Source organism: Eubalaena glacialis, chromosome 1 (assembly GCF_028564815.1).
Source record: "Eubalaena glacialis isolate mEubGla1 chromosome 1, mEubGla1.1.hap2.+ XY, whole genome shotgun sequence".
NCBI lineage: Eukaryota > Metazoa > Chordata > Mammalia > Artiodactyla > Balaenidae > Eubalaena > Eubalaena glacialis.
In genome coordinates, this window is record NC_083716.1 from 6,559,739 (window position 1) to 6,579,197 (window position 19,459).

The 19,459-nt window shown below is 50.1% G+C and overlaps 1 protein-coding gene across 4 annotated transcripts in view; it reads left to right on the forward strand.

The window, feature by feature from the left end:
- UROS (uroporphyrinogen III synthase) overlaps positions 1-19,459 on the forward strand; it is a 33,771-nt gene that overhangs the window by 9,057 nt on the left and 5,255 nt on the right. The window contains exons 2-9 of one of the 4 annotated variants that reach the window (XM_061184778.1): positions 5,735-5,823; positions 6,003-6,086; positions 7,742-7,838; positions 10,686-10,760; positions 12,212-12,286; positions 16,998-17,078; positions 17,923-18,008; positions 18,948-19,046. In XM_061184778.1, the coding sequence (XP_061040761.1) occupies positions 5,761-5,823; positions 6,003-6,086; positions 7,742-7,838; positions 10,686-10,760; positions 12,212-12,286; positions 16,998-17,078; positions 17,923-18,008; positions 18,948-19,046 (660 nt within the window). In that variant the 5' untranslated portion in view covers positions 5,735-5,760. The remainder of the gene's footprint in view (positions 1-5,734; positions 5,824-6,002; positions 6,087-7,741; positions 7,839-10,685; positions 10,761-12,211; positions 12,287-16,997; positions 17,079-17,922; positions 18,009-18,947; positions 19,047-19,459) is intronic. The other 3 variants (XM_061184869.1, XM_061184962.1, XM_061185055.1) reach the window with 3 other exon arrangements.

Genomic DNA, 19,459 nt, shown 5'->3' on the forward strand with positions numbered 1-19,459 from the left:
TGAGAAATTGCAATAATGCCACCATCTAAGCCCCCATGATTGTAGAAAGCAAGCCATTGGACAGAAGCTGCGGATTCCAGGCAGGGAGGTCGTTCCTGGTTCACAGAGCGGCTGGTGATCACGTGTGCCTTCACAGGGGCCCAGCTGCCCCGGGAGCCAGGCCTCCCCTGGCAAGTGTTTCCTTCGCTACGAGCTATTTCTGTCACCCGGTCCCTGGGCCTTTGCTGCGGACCCTTGGGCGCTGCAGGACCTTTTGGGAACGCCCTTCCCTTTTTGAGAAGGTGTCTGCAGGCCTTTCTCTGAGCCTTTGGATTCTGCCCTGGGCTGGCTGTGCCCAGCAGTTCAGGGACTGACCTGTCCATTACGGGGTGTCGGGGTGAGGGGACACTCTCAGCTTTAAACTCTCAGTTACTGAGAAAAGTACCAGGGTGTTAGCACGGCCATCTGTGTGCACCTGTCAGTTGGACCCTTTCTCAGTGAACCTGCCGACATGGGCTCTGGCGTGGCCAAGAAGCATTGGCAACGGGTCCTCTTAATTTTACGTTAGAGATGCTTTGAGCGACGGCAGAAAAGGGACAAGGGTAGTATTTGATTTTTGTTTGTCAAGTCCTGCAGCCCGTCTCATGGAATTTCTTAACCGTTATCCAGAAGGCATCAGTTTTATTACCTGAGAGAACCACAGAGTAGAACCCAGAAGAAATATTTTCTGTTTGCAGTGGGTAGATTGGTTTTGCTCTCACATGTTTTCGTTACCAAATGAAGCGCTTTGCACTAGAGTGATACTTTATGTCTTTTTTAAAAATTATCATTAATTAATTTATCTTTTTTTGGCCATGTTGGGTCTTCATTGCTGTGCAGGCTTTCTCTAGTTGCGGTGACCAGGTCATTGTGGTGTGCGGGCTTCTCATCGCGGTGGCTTCTCTTGTTGCGGAGCACGGGCTCTAGGCACGTAGGCTGCAGTAGTTGTGGCTCGCAGGCTCAGTAGTTGTGGCACACAGGCCTAGTTGCTCCGCAGCATGTGGGATCTTCCCGGACCAGGGCTCGAACCCGTGTCCCCTGCACTGGCAGGTGGATCCTTAACCACTCCGCCACCAGGGGAGTCCTTTATGTCTTTATACCTGTCTGTCTTCCCAAGCACTTGGGTGTGCAGCGCAGCGCAGGGGTAAGAGCACGGGCTTTGGGGCTGGGCTGCCTGAGTGTGGCAGCTCTGCCACTCATTGGTCCGGGGACTTGGGGTGAGTTTTGTCCCCCATATGCCACAGTCTCCTCACCTATAAAGTGGGATAAACCTTATAGCTTTAATGCATGTAAAGCTTCTAGAACAGTCTCTGGCATGTAGTAAGCGCTCAACAACTGGGTAGCTGTTGTTGTTATCTCCTTTGAGTCACTCAGCGGCCTTGGTAGGGCAGAGGTTATTCCCATTTGACAGGGGAGAAAAGAAGGTCACATCATGGACAGTAAAGCTGGTCTCTTGGCCCTTCATCCTGTGCTTGTTCTGTGACCCCACACGTCCCTCCTTGTGTTGCCCCAGAGAGAAAGGGGAAGAGAAAAGGGCAAGCAGAAACGAGAGAAGGAGAGGAGAAGTAAATCCATCAGCAAGACGCCTCCCACTGGTACTAAGATAAATCCAAACTCCCTAATGGGACCAGATGAGGCCTGTCTCCCCACTCTCCCCTGTACATTCCAGCTGCCGCAGACCTCTCCACCCCTCAGGCACGCCAACCTTGGAGCTTAATCCTACTCAGGCACCATGTCTAAGTCTAAGCATTAGGTCCTCAAGGAAGCCATTCTGGCCTCTCTATTAGTCAGGGTGTGGGTTTCACTGCTCTAACAGAAATCCAAATAACAATGGCTGAAACAGGATAGAACTTTCCTTTTCTCTGATGTAAAAGCCCTGGCTGACTGGTGCCTCTGCCATACAAAGGGGTCCTGCTCCTACCATCACCCCCAGGGCGTTACCCTCCCCTGCAGTAGAAGGCACTGGCCACCTGGTGCACATTCCAGCCAGCCCACATTCCCGCCAGCCGGGAGGCAGGAAGGGGAGGGCAGGGGCGCAGCACTTCCTGCTAAGGCAGGACCTGGAAGTGTGCACGTCACTATGACGTCCATCCTATCGGCCAGAACCTAGTCACCTGGCCACATCCCGCTACATGTTTTTATCTTGGGCAGCCACGTGCCCCGTTATTATGAGGGGTTCCATTCATATGAGGGAGAAGGGAAGAGTGGATGTTTGGGGGCAAGTGGCAATCCCTGCCACCCCTTCTAGTCCAAATAAGACTTGCCAGTTATGTTTCCATGGCATTCTGACTTTTCTTTCATAATGCTCATTGCACTATGACTCTGTCACTCTTTTCACTTATTTGTAATGTATCTGTTTTACCCTCCCATTAATATGAGGGCAGGAATCGTATTATATACCCAGTGCCTGGTTCACAGTAACTGTCTACGAATATTAGTTGACTTCCTGATAGGTTTACACAGAACAAACCAAGCGTTTCGGTGGGATTCAAAGAAGGAAGACATTTATTTTCATCCTGGTCCCGACCATTTCAAACCAGGCTGTGGACAGATGGTCTCACATGTAATTACGTCGGCACATCCTGTTAGCTCTGCCTTCAGCGTGAATCCACGGTCCAGCCGCTTGACTTCCCCACTCCTGAGACCACCTGCACGCCTCATCTGTGGTGGCCAGCCTTGCCCCAAAGCCTGAGGTCCCTCTGAAGTGTAAATCCCACCACTGTCACTCCTGCTTCAACCTTCCAGTGGATTCCCGTTTCTCATGGAACCAGAGCCTCCCTTATCCTTTGCTCTTGAGCCACGCCTACCCTTCTCCCCTGGGGACACCCCGAGCCCCTTTCTGACACTTGAACATTTCTGCCCCTGCTGTTACCATTCAGATCTCAACTCAGATTCTCCTGCTCAGAGAGGTCGCCCTGGAGAGGTAAACCCACACCCCAGTCACCTCTGCCACGTCACCTCACAGCCTGGAGTGCTTGAACTTGTCCACGCCTCCAACAAATAATGCAGACCGCACCTCCCTGAGGGAGGTCCCAGGCGGCACTGCCTGAGACCACTGTAGAAACACTTGTGTGAGAGATTGGCTCCTGGTATCTGAAAGCAGTAGTAACAGATGCTTTGGAAACTTGGGGATGTGTATCCTGGAGCCTAGAACCAAGGTGGGGGTAGTATGATAGGGCTGAGTAGGGGTCTGTGGCCGCAGGATGCCTGCTTCACAGCATTACGCTCCCACTTTTTAATCCCCACAATAGCTGCTTGCTTTGCACGCCGCAGAAGGATTTATGCAGAAAATGCCAAGTTCTACCTGCCACTCAGTGATGTGCCAGACTCCTGGAGCCCCCAGATTGGAAGGTGTATCAGTCAGGGGTCCACAGAGAAACAGAACAGTAGGGGATATATGTCAGGAGACTTAGTGCAAGGAATCGCCTTGTGCAGCCTTGAGGGCTGGCGAGGCAGGGCTGAAATCCACTGTGCAAGCTGATGGCAAGGGCAGGCCAGGCTAGGGCACGAGCTGCAGCTGTGTGGCCACAGGCGAAATTTCTTCTTCCTCAAGGAAACCTCAGTTCTGCTCTTTAGGCCTTTCTATTGACTGAAGCAGGCCCTCCCTGATTACCTAGGATCATCCCTTTTACTAAAAGCCAGCATGCAGGTGGTCTCAGGAGCGGGGAAGTTAAGAAGTGGCTGGACCGTGGACTCATGTTGAAGGCAGAGCTAACAGGATGTACCGACGTAATTACACGTGAGACCATCTGTCCACAGCCTGGTTTGAAATGGTTGGGACCAGAATGAAAATAAATGTCTTCCTTCTTTGAATCCCACCGAAACGCTTGGTTTGTTCTGTGTGATCCTTTCAGTAAGTCAACTTGATCACATCTCTAAAATACCTGCCCAGCAGCACCTAGGTTAGCATTTGTGAATAAATGGGGAAAATATCCTCGCCAAGTTGACACCTAACAGTGACCATCACCGAAAGGGAGATTCCTGATTTCTGTGGGAGACACATTCTGAATAACTTCAGGAAATGATATAAACGATGCTACTGCCCATTTCCCCAAATGCCCCGTCTCTCTAGCTAGCAGCTCGACAGCAGCATTAATTGAACTTGATTTCATAATTATTATTAGTTCACCCAGGTTTGGTTGCTTATATACAAAGCAATTCATTTGGAGATAATTTTCCTAAGATGTCCCACAGATATTATCGTGTTCCAGAAATATGTTCAGTAATAATTTATAAGTAATGGCTCCCAGAGTTAACACATTTCTGCTCCAAGCAATATACTTTCTTTGACTACTATCAACCACTGTATAATATTTATTAAGTAACTAACTGGTAGTCTAATGCTACTTATGGGATATAGTCTGCATTTCCAGCAGAGTTTATTTTACAGGTCTTCGACAGTATTTGATTTGAGGCTTTTGGGATGGTTATAATGTGCTTTTACCCCCTTGACACAAAAGGAATTTAATATTTATTGTAAAAAGTTGGGGGGTAAAACAGAAAGAGGTAGAGAAGAAAATAATCACCCTAACCTACCACCAAAGAATATTCTTTCATATATATGTATATATAAAATCTGTAAATCGTACCTTAATGCAATTCTGAATCCTGTTTTTTTAAACTTAACATTATTTTGTGATTAAATAATCCATATAATTAAGTTGTTTATGAATATTTTAATGATTCATATAACTGTACCATGATGTATTTAACCATTCTCTCATTGTTAGATGTTTACATTGTTTCCAATTATTTGCAATTATAAAGAATACCAGGATACAGACTTGCAACTCGTAGTTAAATAAGTTCGGGGGGGGGGGGGGGCGGGGGGCGGGGATCTAACGCACAGCATAGTGATTATAGTCGACAATACTGTATTATAAATTTCAAAGGTGCTAAGAGACTAGATATCAATTGTTCACACCACAAAAAAGAAATGATAATTATGTGAGGTGATAGAGGTGTTAGCTAATGCTACGGTGGTAATCATATTGCAACATACAAATGTATTAAATCACATTGCACACCTTAAACTTACACAAGGTTATATGTCAATTATATGTTAATTAAAAAAAAAGACTACCAGGATGAATATCTTTATGTTAATCTTTGCACACATTTATGAGTGTCACCTTAGAATTTATTCTTGGAAGTGAAATTATAGGAAGAAAGGGTATGAAGTATATAAGCCTTTTGATAAATATCAACCAACTGTTTTCTGGGTTAGAAAATTTTTGAAAAATTCTCTCATGATACTCGACCACATTTATAAAACATCATTTGAGAAATAGAAGAGTCAGTATAGTCATTTCCTAAAGAGCTTATGAGCAACTGAGTATATTTATCTTGAAATGGAAGTAATTATTTATTTCCTTAAAATATAAGATGCTCATTTCTATATTTGTTGTAGATACAACCCAGAATTTGCATCAGTTCTCTTCTGTGAGCCTTAAATGTTCAGCTAGGACCCTGCCTTTCCCTAATGGCTTTCATCTGCCTTTCCAAGTGATATCAAGTGCCAGCATGCTGTCCCTGGGCCTTATCGGTGACAGGGTCTTCAGAAGGAACAAGCCCATAAACGCCGTGTCATTGTGTGCCAGGGATAGGCCGCTTCAGCCAGCAGCTGATTACCTGCTTCTGGCGCCCAGCCCAGCTGACACTGCTTAGGAAGAGCCTTTGAGATCTAATTAAGATCCGTTTCCCTGCTCTGTCACAGCGCCCTGTAAAGACTGCTGGGCAATAATGAAGGTTCTTTTACTGAAAGACCCTAAGGAGGACGACTGTGGCCAGGATCCCTACATCAGGGTAAGTACCTGACACGCCTGGTCCCTGAGAGCCCAACACTGCCTCGTGATTGCAGTCAAGGGCAGGGTCCATCTGCTAAAACTCTGAGGAACTGGCACAGAATAAGTTGTGAAATAGGACCTTTTCCTTATTTCCCAGACAACCCTGGCCAATTCAAAACTATATTCTTTTACCTGCAGGAATTAGGATTATATGGACTCGAAGCCACTTTGATCCCTGTTTTATCATTTGAGTTTTTGTCTGTTCCCAGTTTTTCGGAGAAGGTAAGATTCATCAGTGTCTGAGCACCATCGTTTCTGAATGAGACACGTTTGGTTTCTGTAGAATCCTACAGAATTCTAGGGGAAGGACTCGTTTGCTAGCCCTCGTCTCACTACCCAAGTGTAAAACAAGGACGGCACGAGCTCACCTGCTCCAGGACTTGGCTGCTACTGGATCCTCAGCCCGAGCCTCTACCAGCGCCCCCAGAAAGCCACCCAACCTGGAGGTGGGCCCGTAAGGAGGCCTGGGAGAGCCAGTCGTGCTGAGGCACCAAGCCTGTGCTGCTCTTGGCCATGCAGACCCTCCACCTTCCTCCTCTCATTCAGTCCATGCCCCTGACCTCAGCAAAGCGCCCGAACAGCTGTTGTTTTTCTCCAGGTTGGGCAGCTTGGCGGAGTTCTTCAGCAGATAAGAGGGAGAGTTGGGACTGCTTCCATGTATTGGAGCGATAGATATGGCCAGGGACAGTCCCAGGAAAGCCCTCCAAATGCTTCCAATTAAAGATTCAGGGCCCAGCACCCCAGGCCCCATCAGTGTGCACCCCGTCACCAGACATCTCCCCGGGGGCACCGTTCTGGACCCGTGGGCCCAGAGCCAGGGCGGCTTCATGGGACTGGTGTGCCCAGCCCTGCCCACCGGGCTCCCGGGCCGCTGTGAGCATCAGGTTCACCCCCGTGCTCTGCATGTCAGAGCCCGCCTGTCACTCTGTGGAGGACCTCTCTGCTATCTCCCTTCGCTTTGAGCTGAAGATTGAATTATTCATTCAACAGTTTACTCAGCAAACATTGATTTGGCATCTGCCCTGGGTCTGTGTGCTGTGAGGACTATGTAAGGCACCCACATTGCATGCTCTTCCGTAAGCAGCTTTAACAGGGAACCAGAGCTCATCATTTGAGATCTTTGCTAGGACCCTGTGCTCAGAAAAATACTAGAGTCTCTGTGGGAGCTTCTCCATCACCCCCAGCCAGTTTGTTTCATGAGGGGCTTCCTGAACTCCCTCTCTGAAGCTGCTGTTGGGCAGTGAGCGAGCGCACGGGCTGGGGAATCCTAGGGGCGTGTGCTCGAGTCCCGGCTCTGCCCCGCACCTTGGACTAGTTCTTTATCCTCGCCAAGCCTCTGTGTCTTAATCCGTGCGATGCAAATAGTGCCACCCATCTCACAGGGCACTTTCACAGATTCAGTGCAGGATTATGTGTATAACAGCCCAGTGCCCAGCTCAGAGTACATGTTCAGTAGATTTTATCACCATTTTTATCCTCAAAAACCAGAGTTTCAGCACGGATATCGCTCCTTGAATATTCCAGCTTTCTTATGGATGCAGGTCAAGTCTACCGTCCTGCTTGCACCCCAGCCACACCCAGGCTGAGTCACATTGTCCCTTGGCTCCGTTACACCTGCCACCCTGCATCACACTGGCCTCTCCCTCCCCAAGACTGTGAGCTGCTTGAGGGAAATGCTATGAATTTACCTGTATGTCCTTAAAGGCCTAGAGTAGTTCCAGGCAAATAGTAAGCTCTCATGTCTTGAGTGGATGGATGGATGGATGGATGGATGGATGGAATTAGTTTGCCTACTACTATTGTGAAGCATTTAGAATTCTGGAAAATGTTGAACTTGGCCATCATATAAAATGCCTTTGCTGTTGTTTGGTGTGCAGCTGTCTCACCCTGAAGGTTACGGGGGCCTCATTTTTACCAGCCCCAGAGCAGTGGAAGCAGTGGAGCTGTGTTTGGAGAAAGACAATAAAACCGAAGGTAAGGGTGGATCTGCTGTGAATGCCACTGGACTTTGCTTTCTCCCGTTGGTGATACTAGATTCCAGAAATAGCTGGACTTCAGGTTTGAGAAAGTGCAATGACTTTTAGTCAAAAAGTAGGCACCAAGTTACTTCGTGTTTGTGGAACCTTTGGAGGGAGCAGAAGATGAAATTCCTTCTTCTAAGCTGTTTCTTAGTGTCCCACACAGAATGACATGTTACGTGGTAGCCTTCTGACGGGGGTGAGCGCTTCGTGGCACTGTGTCACCAGGAAGCAGGAGACGGTGCTACCTCCTAAACGCCCAGACAGGTGCCGCTGGGGGGGTCTCCATGTGCACCCACCAGGTGGTCACAGTATATGGGCACCAGTCTCTTTCCTCACAGGGACGATGGGAAGGTCCAACAGCACATGAGAACAGTGTGTGCCGAGCCAGCACTCGATGATGTGACCCCGCTCAGGCCTCCTTCTCGCTTCCTTCCCTCTCTGTCAGAGCCCGGCTCTCAGACTGAACACCACCTTAGTCTGTCCCATCAGACAGCTTTGAGCTAACATGTATGGAGTGCCTGCTGTATACCAGGCTCTATGTTAGCTTGACATTCACGATCTCATTCAATCCTGGACCAGCCAGAGGCTCACCTACCATAGTCCCCATTTTACAGATAAGAACGCTGAGGCTTGGGGAGAGTCAGCACCTGTCCAAGGCCCTGGAGCCAGTCTGTCAGGCCGGACCAGCTCCAGTTATACTAACAGGTGGAGGCAGCGAGGCGGGTGGTTACCAAAGGGCTTTGCAGCCAGTTAGGCCTGGCCTCAGATGGCCATTCTGACCTTGGCGGCTTCCTTGACCTCGCTGAGCCTCAGTTTCCTTGTTTGTAAAGTGGGCACAATAATACTTGCATCCCAGGATCGTCACTTCTACTACTAGTTAGAGCTTCTCTAGGGCCTACTCTGTGCCAGACCGGGCCCTAGATGCTTTATCCCTGAGGTAGGTATGATTAGTAACCCCACCTGACAAATGAGGAGCCTATAGAGCAGAGGGCATGAAACCCTCCAAGACCACACGGTGTGTAAGTCACAGGTTTATGATTCCAGCTGCGGAGTCTGAGTCCCAAAGTGAAGCATTCAGGACATTGCCTGGTGCGTGGTGAGCATTGAGTAAGTGACAGTGCAGAGTGGTCGTTATGCGCCCTCTTTACAGTTAATTAGGCTTTCATTATAGCCAAAAAAATCACCACCTCGGTGATTTCATATACACAGTTACCTCCTGTTGAGGAGAAAGTCTAACGCTTTTCTTAGGGATAAGGACTTGTGCTGTCCAATCCGCAAGGCAACTCAGAACCGGAAGTACAGTTATTTCCAAAATGGAGAAAGAAGACTCGAGATGGAGAAGCATGTGTATTCTCTCCCAGTGGTGCTTCGGGCATCTTGGTCTTACAGTTGTGCTTTCCCTTTTGTATGTGTTTTGAGGATGAAGATGATGAAAAAGAAAAAAACCCAGCATGGACACCATAACTTTTTATAGTGCTTTATAGTTTAAAAAGCATTTTCCCATGCATTTTCTTTTTTTCTTTTTTTTAATTGAAGTATAGTTGATGTACACTATTATATAAGTTACAGGTGTGCAATATAGTCCATACATTTTCTTATTTTGATTGTTACAACAACTCTATGAATACAGGCAGGAGAGGTGTAGTTAATCCCCGTTATCTCGACAGGGAAGCAGAGGAGGTGGGTCAGCTGACTTGCCAGGAACGAACCCAAGTTAAGGGGCAGAGCCAGCTGGGAAGCCGGGCATTCTGATTTCACCCAGGCCTTGCTCCAGCTGATATCTACTGTGATGCTTGGAGAATGGTTTGTTCACATGCTGTAGATAATGTTTAAATAAATATTATTTACGTTTGTGGGGTAGGAAAGGAAAGAAGGTGAAACTCAGTCTTTTACTGCTTTTTAAAAGGGAATTTCTCAAAGGAGTGTAAAGGGTAGGGTAACACTATTGAATTTAAGGGAAAATTACGCTCATAGTCAGATCTTAGGAAGGAAGAACTAGTGTTTCCTTATCTTCTAAAAGGATGTTGAATGCCAAGTGGCCTTGTGATACATTTATACTATCCATTTTCTCTTGGTTTTTCTTTAATCCATATTTAAAGATGTTTATTTTTTGTCATAAAATGGTAGTGTTCTCTATTAAATTGTGTTTGTTTATGAACCTGAAATTTATTCTCTTTGACCTAATAGATAGATGAGCCTTCCCATCTGAGATGACAGTTTCTTGACTGCTTTCAGATTTATATCCCGAATAAATCCAGTCATATTGCTTTATTAGACATTTAAGTTGCCTCTTTTTCACGACCAGTAATTTTTTCTTTAAAAGTCTAGATTTTGGGGGGACATCCCTGGCTGTCCAGTGGTTAGGACTCAGCGCTTTCACTGCCATGGCCCCGGGTTCAGTCCCTTGCTAAGATCCCGCAAGCTGCATGGCACAGCCAAAAAGAAAGAAAAAAGTCTAGATTTTTTAATTTTAATATTACCATGCAAATTAATTCTTCAAGTTATGTTGACTAGTATACATTAAAAATGCTTCTAGTGCAACTGTGGAAATGATTTAATACTTAATGCCTTCAATAAGGAAGGCATATTGAAACATTTGCCAAAGTGATTTTTAAAAATTTGCCTGTAGAATATGAACAGAATATAAAAATGGATTTTAGTTTGAGATGCTGTTTTTTATATTTGGTTATTAATAATTTGCCTTGCTCACAAGTTTTTTAGGATGAACAGACAGCCTTGGGCAGCAGTCCAAATGGCCACTTTGGTATTTGCAACTCACATCCAATTTCATGTTTTACAGTCTGGAGAAAGTCTCTGAAAGAAAAATGGAATGCTAAGTCAGTGTATGTGGTGGGAAATGCTACTGCTTCTCTAGGTAAGCAGTCAAGGTACAAATAAAACACCAAAGAATGACTGTGATACTGTGATCATAATAAGAAATATATATTTGGTCTTTGTCCCTGTTCCTGGCACAGAGCTCCTAAAACCCTTGGAATTTCCTGGGTGATAAAAAAGATAAGGTGTATTTTGTTATTCATAACAAACCTCTTTCAACTCCACCTGAGTTGACGTTAATGGGGTGACTTTTGGAAAGCCCCTTAAATTGGGGGCTAGTTGCCATGGGAACCAGTCCTCCGATTAGAGTAGGAACTTTCAGCCTCATGCCCTCCCTGCCTCCTACTTCCAGGGAGAAGACATCGGCCAGAGGTTGAATTAATCACCAGCGACCAATGATTTAATCAATCGTGCCTATGTATGAAGCCGCCATAAAAATCCAGAAGGGCAGTAATACGGAGGGTGCTGGGAGGCTGGAGCCAGGAGAGGGCATGGAAGCCCAGGCCCTCCCCCCATACCTGCCTGATGCATCTCTTCCATCTGGCTGTTATTTACACCCTTTGAAATATCCTTTGTAATAAATCTGCAGTAGTTAGTAAACCATCTTCCTGAGTTCTGTGAGCTGTTCTAGCAAATGATCCAACCCAAGGAGTGGGCTGTGAAAACCTCCGACTTAGAGCTGGTCAGTCAGAAGCACAAGTAGAGATCTGGGTCTGAAGCAGGAGCAGTTTGTGGGACTGAGCCCTCCATCCTCGGGATTTGACGCTACCTCCCGGTAGAGAGTGTCAGACTTGAGTTCACTTGTAGGACACCCAGCTGAGAACTGGAGAATTGCTTGGTGTGGAAAACCCACACATTGGGTAACCAGAGTGCCGAGGTGTGGTGATGAGAGCAGAGGAGAGAAGGAAAAGAGGAGGTTTCCTTCCACGCTGACTTAGCTTTGTTCGTTGGACACTATAGTTCAGTTTAAAATGTGATTTTTTTTCCTTATTAAATTTACAAAAAGTAATTAATTAGTTAACTATATAATGCTGCTGATAAGGGTGCGGTGAAACAAATGTATTCAAGTATTGCTAAACGGCATTGAAAATTGGTTCACATCCTTTGAGAAGTACTTGGTCGGCATGTATTCAAAAGCTTTGCCACAATAGTTGTACCCTTCGGCCCACTAATCCCTTTTGTGATAATCTGTCCAAGCTATTTTGAAGAAAACTTACAGAGAAGTTGTAAATACAAGGCGAAGAACAATTTTTCCTGAACCTTTTGAGACTAACTTGCTGATAATGATGCCTCACCATCCGAAGCCACAGGTCTAGGGAGGGTGGGGCTGGGACCCAGCTCCCTCTCGTCTCCCTACACCAGCTTCCAAGGGGAGACTTTCTCCATGTCATTTGTAAAGCATGTGCCTTTGTATTTGCACATTTAAAAAATGACACAGGAACAGGACTTCAATAACCATGTAAAGAAATATATTTTGTTGTTGTTTTCCAGTGAATAAAATTGGCCTGCATACAGAAGGAGAAAACTGTGGAAATGCAGAAAAGCTTGCAGAGTACATTTGTTCTAGTAAGTAGAACAAGGTCGCCCCAAATGAAATCCATTTATTTTTGTTGGTCGGTCTCACAGCCAGCACCTCGGGAAAGGGCCACGTCCTCGGTGCCTTCTCGGTGACGATGGTGATGGCGTGGCTGGTGAGTGTGCGCCGCTCCGAGACCGTGGCTGCCTTGTACCTGCATCTGTGCTGGTCTGAGATCCAGCCTACTGCCCTGCACCCCCTCCACCCAAGGACTTGAGACACCTTGAACATGACACACAATAAAAGGGTTGGAGACAAAACCAGAAGCAAGACCCTGTGCAGGGGCTGTAAGGGGAGAGGAAGCAGCCGAAGCTGCCGGCACCGTCCCTCTGTCTGCCGGCTCCCCGCCCTCCTGGTGGGAGTCTCTTCCCTCCCCCAAATTCCAAATCCCCTCCCCCAAAGCCCGCTCCTCCTAAAGAGCCCACTCACCACCCCCCCCCCCCAATAAGCTCATCACCGGGCAGCGTATGGGCTGAGACTTAAAATGGCAAGGGTTCTGGGGATGCTTGTATTTAAATAAGGATTAAGCTTTAAACTAATTATGAAATTTTTGGCTTCTGACGAAACATGAGCCAAGATTTTTGGAGCAGAACTCCCCGAGAGAGAGGACGGAGAGGCTGGATGTGTACGTGTAGGGGAGCCCCACCTCCAAGTTGTGTGTCCCAGCCTCTCCCCTACACATCTGATCCAACTGCACACACATGCTCTTGTGTCCTTGTCACTTTGACCCCTCCCTGAGAGATGTGTGACCTGAAAGAACCAGCTTGCCTTCTGTCACTGAGCGGGAATCAGAGCTTCGCTCCTCGGGATCAGGGCTGTGGAACTGTCTGTGAGGGGCCAGATACGCCGTCTCTGCAGCCACAGCCTCTGCCCGTCGTAGCCCGAGAGCAGCCGTAGACCGTGGGCTGGGCTCTGACCTGGGGCTGCGGTTTGCAGACCCTTTCTAGAACTTGCTGAGCTAGGAGACAGGGCCGGGTTGGCTGCTGACCCCTGAGGTTTTGCTCTGAGGTGGTCCCGGGAGAGAGGTGTCTTCTCTGCCCCTGGGGTGGTGGTTTCAGGGTGGGCAGGGTGCGAGGATACCTTAACCAGGAATTTGTACGGCTTCTGGGACCGTGGTGCATGGTTCTGTGTCTGGGCGTGGTGTGTAAGAACATTTCTTCTCCAGGTAACGATCTCTGAAGTCTTAGGAGGCCTTCCTGTCACGAGCCAGTGCTGTTGGTGAAGGTTCTCGAGCGCGTGTGTTTCTGTTGACCCCTAGGAGCTGGACCTGAAAAAGTCCCGCATCCTCCACTTCCCCGGGGACCATGCCCCCTGGAGCTCAGGCAGGGGATGGCAGAGGGACTTCCCAGGTTCCCAGTTGGCTCTCCTTTTTCCACTTTTAAGAATAATTTTATTTCCTCTTTCCTGGGTCACTGTATGCGCTGTGTTAACATCGAGGACGAGACGTTCCTGGGTGGTCAGCGTGTCCCTGGCGCGCCCCTGCCTCGTCTCATTTGGTCCTCACTACCGTCCACTGCAGGCTGCACGGTCCAGTATGGCAGCCAGGAGCCGCATGTGCCTATTTAAATTTAAATTAATCGAAATAAAAAAAATAAAAATGTGGTTGCCCCGTCACACCAGGCACAGGCCACAGCTCAGCCGTCACTGGCGGCTCAGGCACCACGGGGGCAGCCCAGGGGCACCCAGCATCACCCAGCGCTCTTTTCGACGGTGCTGTTGTCCAGGCTACGGGGACCGAGTGACCATCCAAGGTCCCAGAGCTGTGAGGGGACAGGCGGGAGGGCAGACTCCACACGGCACAGCCAGTGTTCACCCCATGGGTCCTAATGAATCTTCAGTTCGCACTTGGAATAACATCCAAATAAGAGTCCGTCTTGACTGCTGGCAAGGACGTTCACCTTGGTTTTACCCGGGCGTTCATGATTTTCTCCCCCAGTCAACTCTGAAGCTTGATTTTTAAAAGCCAAGAGTCTACTTCCAGTGCTTGGAGTAAACAGGCCAGTTCATAGTTATTGCTTATTTATTTTACTTAAACACTTATTTATTCTGTGACAGGCACTGTTATAAGCGCTTAAAGCTATTACCTCCTTTAATCTGAAAGCTCGTCGTTCTGACAGACAGTTCTTCCCTCCTGGGATATCTCCGCTAAGGGAAAAGAAAGTATCAATACAAGTTAAGTGGTCCAAGGTAGAAGACAATTTCAACATTTTGAGAGAAAGCAAAGGAGGGGGAGGGTGTCAGAGGCAGACAGATTGTGCGGGTTATTTGAACTGTCCCCCTGGACTTGCGCTGACTGACCAAGGGCTCGTCCCTGCAGCCTCGCCCACTTGCTGGGCTCTCCTTCCGTCCCCCAGTCAGTCTCATGGTCCTAATTACCTACGTTAAGTGCCCACCGCCTGCACGACTGGACCCTCCCTCACCGCAGGCCTGAGAGGGCGTGGTCATCGCAGGCCTGGAAGGTGTGAGAGTTTTATAGACTCGCACATCTCCTCCAGCGAAATGACATTTACACGCTCAGTCTAGTTTTTAATCACCAGCAGTGACTGTTTACAGAGCCCCCGCCCCCGCTGCGTAACGTCCTCTTAGGACTTTCAGCACAGCTGCTGTCCTCAGCCCCAGCCCAGCGGGCCAGGCCCTCTTCCCGTTAAAGGAACGCAGAGCAGAGCGTCTGAGCCCCGTGGTTCACCATCCCGCGTCGGGTTAGACCCCTGCCGGGCCCCTGTCGCCCCCTGTCGTCCTGGGGACACCCCATCTCTCACCCCTGTGTAATCAACCGGCTTTTACATTGGCCTATTTAGCTTTGGCCTGTTCGGGTTAAAAATCAGTAGGCAGTGAGCTCATCCCCAAAAGGAAATTTTTTTAAAATAATGAATCATTTATTTTCCATAAACGATCTTATGACAAACAGGAAGGGTTGGGTGGTTGAGCTCGGCCGTTTTTGGAGATGCTGTCCGTTTACATGGTGATGAGATGGGCCATAGACGTCCTCATCCACCAGAGGTTGTTTCCCGTAAATGTAACAAGTAATCTGCTACATCTTTCAGTCATGTGAGAGTCCCATGAGGACTTTTGCTCAGGACATAATCCATTTGGGAGTGCTGATTATTTGCCTTTGACTTCTTGGAGGAGGTTAGCACCCAGGAAGTACAGTCACGGGATGTCTCTCCTCCCCTGCGGCAGGTCTCAACCAGGACGTTTTCAGGTTTTCCTCCCTTGTGCTGCTACGGTGGTGCTTTTCCATGAAGCCAGCTGAGCTGGCTGGTCCTGCTCGGCCTGCCTCTCCACTGGGCACTGGGGGTGCAGTGGGAAAAAGACAGGTGCCTGCCCTGCACCGGGATGTGCGTCCAGCTCCCCGTCGCCCTCGTAGTGACCAGCAGTCAGAGAACACAGATGAGCAGCTCAGTGCTCTGTGCACCCGCAGAAGAGGGACTGTGAAGGGCCGATTCTGGAATCTTCCTGAAGCCCCTTGCACACCCCTGGGGTTGAGCCTGCAGGAAAAGTAGGCCCCTGGTTTGGCTGCTGGTCCTACAGCTGCCCCACAGCAGGTGCTGGGAAGGGTCTGTGGGAGCCGCTTTGGCCCCTAGGCTCCTGGACACCCCACCACCCAACACACACACGGACATGCAGACACTGGAGGAACGCCTGGGCTCTGGTTCAGAATAGCACCTGGTCATGGCTTTGAAAGTGTGTCACGAGGGATGGCATCTATACTGCGTGAAAACATTTCCTCACACTGGAAAAGAGAAAGCGGTGAGCATCTATTGTCTACAGTATATTTAAAAGTTTTCCAATTGCTTGTGTTCTTTTATGTCGGTACTGATACTTACAGAGCCGTTTAAATAAAACACTCGCCGGTTTGTAATTATTGGACAACTTGAAATAAGGACGCCTACAGTCATTCCTGTTGTTTAGCTGGGCCTTCGTGGAGATGGTGCCGGAAGGGGGAGAGCTTGGCTTGTTCCTCCCTCTGATTGCAGGCGCCGAAAGGGGATGTGTTCAGAGAGATCTTACGGAGGTGGGGAAATGCGTGTTTGTCCCTGACCAGCACTCGCTACGGCTCCTTACATCTGATGGACAGACGGAAGGGGAAAGCGGTCACTTCCACTAAAGTGCTTTGTTCTCACAGTACGGAGGATTCCCATCTGACCGCCCATCAGTTTTGCTGGGAGGTGGCGTCTCACATGCTGTCTCCACGGCTCTGCAGAGCGAGGCCTGCGGCTGAGTCTCCCAGGGCGGAGATGCGCGCGGGGGCAAGAGGCTGGGCCCCCACGCGGCCGACCCTCAGCCCTCGGGCTCCTGGCCTGGCGGCCGAGAAGCGTCCTTGCAGCTTGTCTTTGCTGCGGCGGCGGCTGCCGTTTCCTGCCTCCTCACGGCGGGAGCCCAGGCTCCAAACGCCTCCCGGCCCATCCGGGCTCCTCCAGAGGCAGAAACTGTGGCTCCAAGGCCACCACCAGGCCTGACCTCTAACCTGACTCTGGTCACTGCACTCTAAGTGGTGACTGCTGCCCGGAGCCACCACGACGGGAGGGGGTTAGGGAGCAGGGGTGACAGCAGCCCCGGGCTTGTGGATGTTAGTTGTCTACGCGCTGTTGCCCACGTGACCCCCGTGAGCTTCCTCCCGCTCACGGTCCTGGAACCAAAGACACAGGGCAGGGCCCGGGGCTGCCCCTCCATCTACAAAGTCTGCCTGTTTATTCGCAGGGGAGTCGTCAGCACTGCCTCTTCTGTTTCCCTGTGGAACCCTCAAAAGAGAAATCCTGCCGAAAATGCTCAAGGACAAAGGTGACTCCCCCGCCTCTCTGGGGTCCACCGAGAGCCTTCGCGGTGGCGGAGTGTCAGCCCTGGGGACCTACAGGGAGAGCAGGCCTGGGATGGACCAGCCAGGCCGGAAGGCGGGCGCCCCTCACGTTAGGTGCGGGGTGCAGGCAGGCCTCCCTCCTGCTTCAGATCCACTCCCGTCCACCCGCTCAGCTCAGCTGGGAGCATGCAGAGGGGCACGGAGCCTTCCCCAGGAGGACGGGTGGGCAGTGGCGTGGTGGCGACCCCGGGGCGGGCACGTGTGGAAACCAGTCCAAGGGGGGAGCTGATCTCATCACGCACTCAAAGCAGCGTCCGCCAGCCCGGCCAACCTAGGCTCGCTCCAACTCCATCCCCCCAGGCTCCATCCCAAGGTGCCAGGGACCAAGGTGTCCAGGCCCTAGAAGGCTCGTGGCTTCAGCCCCCAGGCTGGTAAAACTCCCTCCAAGCTCTGCCTGCAGCCCTGGCCCTCAGTGTGGGATTCCACACGGACAGCATCTGTGGGGGAGCGTCCAGGGCCAATCCTGCGGGCAACCCACACAAACACGGGAACAAAAGGCGTCCGTGGTACGAAGGAAGGCTGAGTTTTCGGGATCCTTGTCCTTCCTTTGTCATCTCAGCCTCCTCTACCGCGTGAGCCACTCCGCAGTGTTAAGCAGGCTGCAGAGGGCTGGCCGAGTCTGCTGGCACTGAGCCCACACCTCTCAGCTCCCGGCGGCTTGTTCCGGGAGGGTCGTGCAGCACCGGGGGGTCTCCACTACCTGTGCCCTGCAGTGTGTTCCCGGGGCAGTGAAGTCTGTCTCCTGGTTTGTGTCCCGATTGTGTCCAGGGATTCCCGTGGAGAGCTTAACCGTCTACCAGACGATCCCACACCCAGGAATCCACGGGAACCTCAACAGCTACTATTCCCAGCAGGTGTGTGGGGTTTCCAGGGAGCTGGGGCAGGCAGGGCAGAGGGGCGCAAGCCTCCTGACGCTGGTTCTGCCATCCCCAGCTGTGCCACTTTGAGGAGGCCATCTTTTGGCTCCATCTCTGTATCTGGGAAGTAGGAATAGACCTATCTATAAGGTTTTTACAAGGATTAAAGGAGATAATTTACACAAAGCCCTTTGCACAGCCTGGGGTCAACAGTGGCCTTGATGTCATTCTTCATAGTGTGGGGCACTGGTGGAGCTGCAGGGCAGAGGCTGGAGAGGGGCTGGGCCCACACTGGGAAGGCCTTCAGGGCCCACGGGGGAGTCTGGATTGAATTTGGGAGGCCGCGGGAACCTTTGGAGGCTTCAGGCAGAAGGGTGCACGGTTCTTGTTTGGGTTGATCGAGGTTTTCCACATCTGTATCCCGTAAGAAGCCTCCCCTTCCTCTCCCAGGACAGGCTTCTGAATGCCTGGCTGGTACTCGGAGACCCTGTTAGCACAAACCAAAGCTTTCAGAAAGGCCAAGTGGGCCGGTCTGTCTGCTGTCTGCTCCATTTCCGGAAGGGACGGGGAGTTGGTGGGGAGCCGGGCTACTGCCTTACTTGATCAGTGCACTTTGGCCGCACAAGCTAGAGGCACTGTCCACTCTCCTGGGCGCTGGGTCCACGGTGCCTGTGCCCTCTGATCTGGGGGCCTGTAGAGCGACCAAGGAACAGCACCCAGCCTCTCCCATCGCTCCCCTCTCTAAACAGTTCCCAACCTGAACTCCGCCTCCATGGGGCCCAGAACGCCAGCATCAGTGGGGACCCTCCTGCTGTGAATGTACCTGGGCTGCCTGGGGCTGCTTCCTGGGGCTCTGGGGGTTGATGGTGACGGGTGGAGAGCATCTCTTTCCTCGGCCCCAAGGCAAGGGATTGACCTTGTTCTCTCTGCCTGCAGGGCATTCCAGCCAGCATCACGTTTTTCAGTCCCTCTGGCCTGACACACAGTCTCAAGCATATTCAAGAGTTATCTGGTGACAACATTGACCAGATTAAGGTGAGGTATTCAGTGGGCTTTTGATCTTTTTCAGATGCTCTTTTTTTTTTTAACTTTTACTAACTAGCCTAGAGTTTCCATGTGAAGTCAAAGCACTCCTGACCTCACAGACGCCCTGATGGAAGTTCTGTAGAAAAGGCAGGGCTGGACTACCCTGGTGGTCCAGTGGTTAAGACTCTGCACTTCCATTGCAGAGGGCTTGGGTTCGATCCCTGGTCCAGGAAGTTCCACATGCTGCACAGTATGGCCAAAAAAAAAAAAAAAGGCAGGGCTTTAGGAGTCCCAGGCCCCTGATTGCAGCTCAGCAGTGCCACTTCCTGGCTGGTGCTCTTGGACTAGTTACTTAACCTCTCTGAGCCTGTCTCCTCATTTGTAACATGAAGATAATTATCCCTTTGTGGCTTTTATAGACA